Below are 11023 nucleotides of genomic sequence, written 5' to 3'. Positions count from 1 at the left end.
CATTCTGATTCAAGAATCTTTCAGAGTTTCAGGACGGAATGAACTAACTAGGGAAGGCCCTCGAGTCAAAGTGGAGATATGGGACGTGACCTATATCATTGGAAAGCTGAGAAAACGCTGATTTCAAATATATATTCAGTTTTTGCCCTCGAGGCCTGGTATTCGAGAAAAACGAGGTCAAAGTTTGGACCCCTAACAAGTCATTACCTTACCGACGTGTTAAAAATGTCGGCAGCGTGGTGTAGGCGGTAGCAGAGCGGTCAATGCGCAACCACTTTTTGGTTCAATTCCGTCCGGCCACCAAATTTTTTTGGTTTTTTAAAATTTATTTTTTTATCTATTTGAACACAACTTTAAAAAAAACCACTTCCCGATCCAAAAAAACGAAACTTTAAAAATCAAAAAAATTTGGTGGCCGGACGGAATTGAACCAAAAAGTGGTTGCGCATTGACCGCTCTGCTACCGCCTACACCACGCTGCCGACATTTTTAATACGTCGGTAAGGTAATGACTTGTTAGGGGTCCAAACTTTGACCTCGTTTTTCTCGAATACCAGGCCTCGAGGGCAAAAACTGAATATATATTTGAAATCAGCGTTTTCTCAGCTTTCCAATGATATAGGTCACGTCCCATATCTCCACTTTGACTCGAGGGCCTTCCCTAGCAAACTTTTAGTAAACTTTAGCAGAATCTGAATTAGATTTAGCGAGTTCAAACAAAAAGAAATCGAAATCTACAGTAGTCAATTTGAATATAAAGAAGTAAATTAAGTTTCTCTTATTTGAATACCCACACAGATTTATGAAACGAGTAATTAAAGCCCTCGAAAGAGAGACAACTATACAGAGAATCCTTTTTAAAATAGGTATTATTCTGACGAAATGAACCAAGAAGAAATAGAAAACGGAACAAAATCATCAATACATATTCGTCACTATCAACCTGAATATGCTCATTATTTCCCGTTTCGTTCATCGTCACGCTATTTATAGAAGTCGCGTCGTCATCGAAGTGACGGAAATGAATGAAAATTTTTGACGAATTGACTAAATGGGAGTTCTGAATACATAGAGACAATGAGAATATTGAATTAGAAGAGAACACGAAACATTAAATTCAGATGACGAGGACATGGTGATGATGTCAGTGAGTTAGAGTTGAGAAAAGGAACATGAAGGGGGCAGAGTTACTTGGAAATTCTGGAATTTGTGCAGGGAAAATATTAAAAAAGATCATAGAAGAACTCTACCAACGTATCGTTTAATCGAAAAAATTTTTTTTAACTGGGGAAAAATTAGAGAAAAATCTCAGCAAAATTGGGAAGCTTCTGGTGTGGCTGTGGCAACAAAGCGTTTCGATGATAAAGCGCCGTGTTTCGGGTGAGAAAAGAAGAAAAGAAGGGGAGAGTGATTAGGATAATCATATCATCCACACTTTCTCTCTCTCTTCAAGCATATCGAAAGAAGAGATGATAATACGTGTCTAACGAAAGAAAAAGAGAACATAGAAAAAAGAAGAAGTGTATTGAAAGGGAAGGGGTGAACGAATGAGAAGAAGAAGAAACATAGAGAGACAGAGAGATGGAAACCGGGAGGCAGTGGGCCCCCAAGTGCGGGTCATCAGAATACGAGATATTGTGCAAGAAATAGAGATTGAGAAGAGGGAAGAAGAGTTACGGAAGAAAAAAAAGAGGAGGGCGACACTTTGGATTATCACCTCGAAACTCTTTTCATATCCGATACTTCTACCGATCTACATGTCACTACGCGAGTCGGTTTGTGTCAAGTTTTTGAAAAATTGCTTCTTTTTTTCTTCTTCAAAAAAGTGCACGATGGGAGGAGACTTTTCGATGAGAGATTGAAGATTTCAAGGATGAGTGTGTTGAAGTTTGATATGAATGTGATGGAGTCTTTCAGTTTTGAGATATATGATCTTTTCTCGTTTGGGAAACGGATGAATCTGGCAAAGAAACTGTAGGAAATGAAATGATCATCAATCTTGAGTTCAAAAAGGTAGTTCGAACTGAATAAAATCTATCTTGAAACTAGAAAAAAAAAACGAAAAATTTCGTGTCTGAAATCTTCTTGAAGCACATGTGTTTTTGGATAGGAAGAGAAGCAAGAAGCGAAAATCTGAATTACAATAGTTGCAGTTTAATTGACATTTCTCTGAATCTGTTCGTCATATTTGTCAGAATCTAGAAGACAAAAACTCAAGCAGTTCTAGTAGAGCTAACTACCTGAAACATGGCTTGGACGATAAGATTGGAAATTTTACTTCGAGTTGAACGACATCAAAAGTTTCGAAAAGAACTACATCATATAATTTCAAAGGGAGTCTTGAATCGATGAATTTTCGAGTTTAGATGCTGTCGACGAGCCTTAAAATTCTACATTTCCATGAGCTCTACTGAAAACCCCGTTTTGATTTCCAATTTTTCGGACCCATTAGGGTTTCTGGTTTCAGAATATGACAATTGACTAAAAGTAATACCAATCTCTGTAGTCGTACTGTATCCGTCTTATCAAATAAAAACTTTTGAAAAAAGTTGAAAAACTGCCGAAGTTTGCTCAATCCAAGCAAAGATAATAAAAGAAAAGCCAAAACTTGTCAGGAGGAAAGGGGGGAAATCTGAAAATCTTCGAGGCTAATCCTCTCCGGACACCTTCTTTTATTCTATCCGACTCCCCCCTTCCCCCCAACTCCCCCATTTTTTTTCGTAAACATTCTCGTGTCGTCGTTGTCACTGATAATCCCATAATTTGTCGGCTTCGAACAACAACTTTTCATCCAATTTGTTGTCTCATTAAAGGATCAGTGGGGATGATGATGAAATGAGATGAGAAGAATGGAAAAAATGAAAAGAGAGATGAAGGGAAAGCACAAGGAAATGAGAGGATTGAGTCATTCATAATGAGGAGATTTAGGAGATTTTTGAATTGTTGGTCTGTTGGAACAATGTTCAGAATGTTGAAAACAACATAATAGAGATCATATGGATCTAATGTAATGGATATCAGGTGATTGGGCGGGAAATTTGAATATGAGCTCGAGCGGAGATTGAGAGAAGGATCAAGAGCTAACTTTTCAGTTTAAGACAAAATGAAGTTAGGCATTTTTGAGATATAAGTTGCAAGTTTTCAGACCTTTTAAAGATGAATTTTCGGCAGAAATAAAAGAAAACTTCTTATTTTTACCAGGATTTTTCACGAAATTCACTGCGAAATTGCAACAAAAATTCATGTATTTAAATAATGAACTTTGGACAAGAATGTTTCAACAGGTGATTTTAACCACATTCTCTGCAATTATTGTCTTTGCTGTCATCCAAAAACACGAAACATTTCTAAATTGAAATATCAAAACTAACATTTTGAAATGAAAACAAAGGAAGAGCGAGGTGAGAAGGAATTAAAATCGAAATCGAAAAGGTGGGAGACTAGTCGCCTCTCCCTCTCTCCCGATGCGTGGTAATGTTGGTTTTCGAGACCAGTATCAAATACGATTCGACGGGACACAACACACGGGAGAGACCCCACTGACTGACTAATGAGAGAGAGTGCCCAAACAGAGAGGGTCATAGAGAAATGAGATGAAACGACAGTTCAGTGACGAGACACTGAATCGGAATCAGAGACGTAGACGGCATGCAGAACGACACGCACGTTCGGCTTCGAATTCGGACAATGATCGATCGATTTTTGGAAAATGAACGAGTAGGAGGGAGGCTGCTGGTAGAAGGACGGCCGGTACGGAGGACGTCGTCGGAATGTCTGCGTCGCCCTTAGTAGCGGGAAAAGAATGAAGACGGGTTAATTTACTCGCATTCAAAGTGCATTTTATGAGTGGAACGGAGACAGACGAAAGAGGAAAAGTAATTATTTTGCGACGGAAAGATGAACGATGTCAAAGAACGTGGGGAGGAGGGAACGAAGAAAATGTAATTGTTCTCTTCTTCTTCTTCCTTTTCCGGTCGTTTCAAAAGCTTTGGTTTCTTCCTTTTCCGAACAAATTCTATTAGCATAAAAACTAGAGAAGAAAAACGACTTCTCTTATAGTGCACACATGAATTTGTCATATTTTGAATGGAAAGGAAATGTCCATTTATATAATTAAGTTTCTGCAAACAAAAAGGGTGATATTTAGAATGGATATTCCGGAAGAACCAGAAGAATAGAACATGGCAATTATTGAGAAGAGTTTTCAGAAGAGTGGAAAGAAAGGATAAGATGAAACGGATTGGATTTTCAAATTTTCTGAAATTGAGTTTTCACTTGAAATTCACTAGAAAGTTTGTGTGAACAAACTAGCAAAGAAGACACCAGAAGTTCTACAATTAGCTATTCGAAAATTTTTAAAAATCAAAACTGGAAAATTTTCAAAAATAAGCGAATTTGATCTGAATCTGATCTCCCGAAACATATTGAACTAAAAATCTGAAACTTTTAAAAGTGGAGACTGTCTAATTTTCAGAAAATTTCATGAAAATTAGACCGAAAAACATCGAAAAAACAGACAAAACGAGTGTAGTCTCAAATCACATTACTCTTCAAAATGACCGATGAAAATGACAGGTCCGAGGCTGCAAACATTGCAAGTGGTGCTGCGAGAAGTCTCTTACTTTATAATACTTTCCATATGATTCTTCTTTTTTTCTTCTTCGACACATTCTCACAAATCCTGAATAATGCCCTTTTCTTCCATTGAGATGGAAGCAGCAGCAGCAACATTTTCAGACAACAGAACACACCCAAAATAGAGGCAACATTTATGAAAAGTCTGAAAAAGGGCATCAGAGATTAGGGAGATCTGAATGATAGACTCAATTCTCAAAATGTCTGGAAGCACGTGTCGTTTTTGACATTCTCTAAATAAATCCAGATCTATTTTCGGAGGTCGACGATGCGCTTCTCGTCTCCGGAATTTCCTTTTGGGATTAATCGTCAAAAGTGCCAAAAATAAAAAAGCAGAAAATGTGAGCATTTTTATTTTTGGAGCAGCTTGCACACATCGAGCAGTACATGTCATATTTCAATTCTGTTTTACGAAAAAAAAAACGAATGGGGGAGCAGAAAAAAGACAATTTTCGAGAAAATTAAGGAGCATTCTGTGGTGAGTCGTCGTGCCATTTCGTGAGAGATGACTATCAAAAAAGTGGGGAGAGGACGGAGGAAATTTATGAGATGGGAAATAGAACATTGTGCACTGGTGGGAACACTGAGATTGATGGAAGATACCAAATTAACAGAGAAGTTTTCCGTTTCCTGTGAAAAATCAAATTTCGGTGCTCAAGGTGACACGGAAACATGGCGGAACCCGAATCTTTGCATGAGCATGCTCACTCGAACACACGCATTATTGGCGGCGGCAGTGAGCGAGCGATGGCGGGTTGGAAGGATTGACAAACAAAGGAGCGGCGACGACATTTTCGAAGATTAGAACAGAACCCCCGATTTGAGAACTTGGAATGGAAAAAGAGGAAGAACATGCACACAATAACTACTGTCGTCTCGGGAAAGATGATGCGGAAGGAGAGGAAACGTCATTTTTGAGAAATGTTATACCTACATCTAAACGATTCAGAATCACAGGAAAAAGGGGAAACACATTGAGAACATCTGGGGAACATAGGGGACGAGGGAAAACCAATATCTTTGTTGAACACAAAAAAAAGAACGGCTGAAGGGGGTTCAGAGGAAAGCGAAAATGAAATGAAATGATTTCATTTCAAATTCATGAGAAGAGAATGTCACAAGAGGTTGACAAATAATGCTTCTGGAATAATGACATATTCGGTTCTTCTTAAACTGGAAATATATTGGTTTTGTGATGTTTTTATCTCACAAGAAGGATGGATTATAAAAAGTCATATTATGAGAAACATGCTTGAAATCGGATTTAAAACAAGAAAATAATCAACATGGCACCATTTCAAAGCTTTAAAACAACCAGTATTTAAATGAGAAAGTGACAAAAAAAGAAAGAAGAAAGTCTAGTAATGAGAAGATCTTGGATAATGATGACTCGACGACATGTACACTTGTCTTTCTGAAACTGACGTCTTCGGATCACTTGGACCAACGATATCGTCATCGTCGACAATTACTTGCGAGAATTCATCCTCTTCTTCAACTTCTCCTGGCATCAGAATCATCATTCCATTGCTGTGAGTCGAGTTTCCATACTGATCTACGTGCTGGCGACGATTGATTACTTGGTTTGGAATTCGAACTCTGTTTGGATACTGGAAGAAAATAATCACTTTGAATCGATTATCTACAAAGCATATCCTTACATTACTCCTCTCCTGATTAGCCAAATGTCTGAACTCAATAGCTTTTGGAGTTTCAGTTGGATGCTCGTGTCCCAGATGTCCGAAGCATGCGACGACTTCAAACTGTCCGTGATTTCTCTGACAGCACTTGATGAATGCTGGACACTGCTCACACGCTCGTTTCGTTTGTCCACGAGAATTCGAGCAGAGACATTTGTAGAGAAGTGTTCGTACGGCGAAATTCACTTTTTGAGATGTACGAAGAAAGAATTCCGATGTTGTCTCTTTCTCCATTTCTTTCTTCCATTTCTGAAAAAAAACTTATTGAAACGAGGAAAGTGACAACTAAAAGGCAAACTCACCAAAAAAGTAGCTTTATCTGGGAAAGTCTTTCTACGAATCATGAAGATTTCGGATGGACAGACCAAATCTCGATGAGCACAGTCAACATGAACTGCAAGTTCTAGATAGGTTGTCCATCTGAAAATACAACTGTTTCAACACGTTTTTAAAAAAAAACCCTTACCGAGAAGTACATCCATAAACCGGACAAACTATGTTATTGGCGCCTGGACCATTTTCCTCATTTGCTAACATACGGCCACATGGAGTGTTATCTTTTTTCAGATGATTATTTAGACCGGTTTTTGTAATAAATTCCATCCCACAATTAACACATGAATGTAGAGATTTAATTTTTTTCTGAAAAACGAAAAAATAAAAACATGAAGGCTGTGGAGTTCGCGAACCCCCGAATTTCCTTTATGATTCTCCAAACGCTTATGTTGTTTCATGACTTCGCATTGCTGTTTCGTAAACCCATGATGATCGAAAAGATGAACGTAGAATCGTTTGTTCTTCAAATCTTCTTTGCAGAAATAGCAAACTGAGCTGAAAAAATTTATGATTTTGAATCGTACAGTTACTATTTTAAAAGTACTGACTGGTCCTGATTAGCAGCATCTATACTTTCTTGTGTAAAATAACTTCCTTCCATAACATAACACGGAACATCAGTTGGCTCTACTTTTTCTTCCTCTTCTTCTTCTTCTCCTTGAAAAATCGTTCCCGGATCGCCATCAAAGTCTTCATCGCAATAGATTATTTGCTTAATAAATTTCGATTACTTTTCTAAATCAATAAATCGAGACAAACCTCTTCTCCGATGGTTTCTTCATAAACGTCGTGCCCTTCTATCAAGACTTCATGAGAACCTTCGCCATTTACTGATTTGTAATCGTCATTCATGATTATAATATGATGAATATGCTAGAGAAAGTGTAGGTAGAAAAATAATTTTTTAAAGTTTCGTAAATCGACACTGGTAACGATGCTCCGAAATTCCGCACGCGCGTCCAGTTTAGCGACTCGACTCCACCCACTTTTTTATTGTTTCTCGTTTGATTTGAATGGTTCTTGGTCGATATTTTATAGATTTTCACTCTAGTTTTACTTGTTTGACTTGTTCTGAATGATTTCTCTTTTTAAAACTATTATATTTGAAAACATTAATCGCCAATTTTTTTGTTAACATTCTTTCGAATAAATTAACTGTAATTTTAGTTTTCAGATAAATGGCAGAACTGGACGAGTCCGTTCTGTTAGGAGATTCCACTGATCAACATGATGGCCCAATAGACGAGAATGCGTTGTTGGATGCGTAAGTATAGATATTTTTAAAATTGTCTTCTAATTTCTTCCTTTTTCCGCTCCAGAAAGGATTTCAAAGCGGAGGATCCAGACGATCTGTACGACGATGCTATAGCTCCGACTAGCTTAGTATGTTTTTATTAATAATTATTAAATGAAACAAATAATCTTTTTCAGGAAGAACCTCTGAAATCAAGTTCTCCACCTGCCACGCCCGTCACAGCTCCAACTGTTGCACTGACTGCTAAACCAGCAACTTCATCTGAAGGTAGAAAGTACTGCTGTTACGTGGGAAATCTCCTGTGGTACACAACAGATGCTGATTTAATGGTAATATAATCGTTAATTTAAACAAATATCATAATTTTCTCTTCAGAAAGCAATTTCCACAACTGGGCTTGCACGGTCTCAGTTCGCTGATATGAAGTTTTTCGAAAATCGAACGAACGGACAGAGTAAAGGATACGCTCTCCTGGTTCTAAACTCAGATGCAGCAGTGAAGCAGATAATGGAGACGCTTCCATCGAAGTCCATTCATGGACAAAGTCCCACCGTTCTCGCCTACAACAAAACGAATCAAGCGAAGTTGGAAGAAGTGCAAGCGAAGAGTCAAACCCGTCCTGATGTGAAAAAGAAGGTAAATCAACTGTCTAAAACAAGTAGACACTCTCCTGTCCCCTCGCCGCCCCACGAGGCGTCAATATAAACGACCTCTGGCGGGGAGACTAGGTTATGTGCTGTAGCGCAGGCGGTAGCGCTGCCGTCTGTCGTTCGTCTGGTCACGGGTTCAATTCCCATGCAGCACCTAGAAACTCAGCGGTGTTTTGTATTAATGATCATGAGCTGGTAGCAGGTGCAATATAGTTTCGGAGTCTTACCGGCGTCCACCTTCTGAAGGGTGTGCGTTAAAAGTTCATCTGAACAATTTTAATTTTGTTTCTTCGATATCACCAGCTTCTGAATTCTTTTACACAACTTCGCTAATTCTTACAGACTTTCGAAGATGGCTGTGTGAACATGGGAACCATTCGAATCGGAACCGGAAACCAAGCAGGAAGAACTACAACGAACAACACTGGAAGACCAGGACCACCACCTCTGATGATGCAACAAGTGAGACCAACTCCTCTGATGAGCCAACAACCTTCGCTAATGGGAAATCAGAATCAAGTTCCCCAAATGCGACTCCAAATCAACGGACAACCTGTCCCAATGGTTAATCGAGCTCCAGTCCCACAACAAGGATTAATGGGAACTGCACCAATGGGTGGCATGCCACAACAAATGCCACCTCAACAGCAAATGATGTTGGGACAGCCACAAGTGAGACCGATGATGCAGCCAACAATGGGAGTTCAGCAGATGATGGGAGTGAATATGGCTGCTCCTCCACCAATGAACAATCAATTCCAGCAAAGGTATATAGTTTTTACTTGGTATATATTAGATTTTTTATCCCCAAATAGTTCCAGACCACCACAACTCGGCCCGATGGGAGTTCAGCCGCTTATGCAAATGAACACAGCAATGCGTCCGCCAGTCAACGGTCTTCCACCAGTTCATGTAAATCCACAGGTACTAAAACTATTCGTCATAATATACCTACAAGAATGTAAAGATGCAGATGTTCCCCGGAATTCAAGGACCAACTCTTTCGGATGCCGAGTTTGATGATGTGATGACCAGAAATCAGACAGTCTCTTCCTCTGCTATAGCCAGAGCTATTACTGATGCATCAGTTGGTGATATCAAAGGAGCATCTGAAACTATATTGACAGCGATTAATCTCATCAAAAATAGCAGAATCGGTCATGATGAAAGATGCAGACAGTTGGTCTATGGATTAGAGGTAAATCGGAAAATTCAGCAACAATTTGAGAATGAAATTATAATTTTCAGCACACTCTCAAAGGACTTGAATCGAAAGGATACTCTTCAAGATCGAAATCTCATCGTGATCGTTCCAGAAGCCGTGAAAGAGATCGCAAGAGAAGAAGACGTAGTCGTACTCGTTCTCGGTTTGTTTCGATTTCAGATTTCTTCAATCAATATGATCATTTTCAGCTCATACTCTCGTTCCCCATCCCCACGTCGTCGTCGTTATTGAGTCAACGTTCATCAAAATACTTCTTCATCTCTCAAAATATATATATTAAAGCTTTCCAAACGCAACCTCATTTTTCTACTCTTCACTTTTTAATAATTTGGTACGAACAATCCGATTCGTTTGTGTTTTTCAAAACGAAGACTATTTCAGATGCATCAACAGTAATATTTCTACGTTATCTCTCCCTCCTCTATTCACTGGTTTTCTTCGATTCTCTCATTGCTCCACTCAACTTTGCCACGGGATGTAATTTGTTCGCTTTTTCTATTAAAGTGAGTTTTTGAAACAAACGATTCCACATTTTCAGAGGGGTAATTTTTTTCACTTTCCCATGTTTTATGTCTTAAATTCTCATCGATTCGTTTGTTCATGTCGCTAGAGACATTTGAAGTCATAGTTGTATGTTTCTGTGAAGATTATCCGAAAATGTATATTTCCATGTTTCATTTTCTAGGTGATCTTTAGAATTTCATGTTTTTGAAAGGGGTTAAATATTTAAGTAAGATTTCTAATGTTAATCTTTGTAGAGACATGTTAAATTAATATTTTTATTACTAGAAATTTTGAATTGTTTTCGGCGAGAATTGTTACAATTTCTAGTACTTTCTTGTTCTATTGACTTTTTAGAATACTTTCTAGATCTCTTTCTATTTAGATTTCTTATATGTTTATCCGTCTTGATGACACATTTTCAACTTCCCATTCCATTAGAGAAACAGTGGATCTACTGGATTTCTTTCGTTGTAAGATTTCCAGTAGTTTCTTTACCCAGTTTTTGAGTACATTCCTGTTCTTCACCCTCCATTGTCTGATAAGTGTAATAATCACCAGTTCGTCCCGATATCATAACTTCAATCGATTCCCCAACCCGTATCATTCTTTGTTGTCATTTTATTATCCCGTTTCAATTGTATTTTTTACAACAGGTCGAAACGAACAATACTGGCGCATCCATGTGACAACGAGACGATCAAACGGAAAGGAATCAAAG

General features: G+C 38.4%; 2 protein-coding genes across 2 annotated transcripts; one reads left to right on the top strand and one right to left on the bottom strand.

The window, feature by feature from the left end:
- Positions 1 to 5993: 5993 nt before the first annotated feature.
- On the bottom strand, positions 5994 to 7523 carry GCK72_013388 (uncharacterized protein; the record flags this gene model as incomplete). Its single annotated transcript, XM_053729826.1, has 7 exons — positions 5994 to 6245; positions 6297 to 6584; positions 6638 to 6755; positions 6802 to 6977; positions 7025 to 7166; positions 7220 to 7383; positions 7431 to 7523. 7 exons carry the CDS (start codon positions 7521 to 7523, stop codon positions 5994 to 5996), a joined length of 1233 nt encoding a protein of 410 aa, XP_053584598.1.
- Positions 7524 to 7849: 326 nt separating this feature from the next.
- Positions 7850 to 10991, top strand: GCK72_013387 (uncharacterized protein; the record flags this gene model as incomplete). Its single annotated transcript, XM_053729825.1, has 11 exons — positions 7850 to 7935; positions 7991 to 8054; positions 8103 to 8255; positions 8302 to 8562; positions 8919 to 9343; positions 9398 to 9500; positions 9550 to 9774; positions 9825 to 9943; positions 9990 to 10024; positions 10183 to 10304; positions 10959 to 10991. 11 exons carry the CDS (start codon positions 7850 to 7852, stop codon positions 10989 to 10991), a joined length of 1626 nt encoding a protein of 541 aa, XP_053584597.1.
- Positions 10992 to 11023: the final 32 nt, after the last annotated feature.

The sequence above is a fragment of the Caenorhabditis remanei genome, chromosome IV (genome assembly GCF_010183535.1).
Source record: "Caenorhabditis remanei strain PX506 chromosome IV, whole genome shotgun sequence".
Lineage (NCBI taxonomy): Eukaryota > Metazoa > Nematoda > Chromadorea > Rhabditida > Rhabditidae > Caenorhabditis > Caenorhabditis remanei.
The sequence above is the reverse complement of the archived record's forward strand: the minus strand, read 5'-3'. Positions and strand labels throughout refer to the sequence as shown.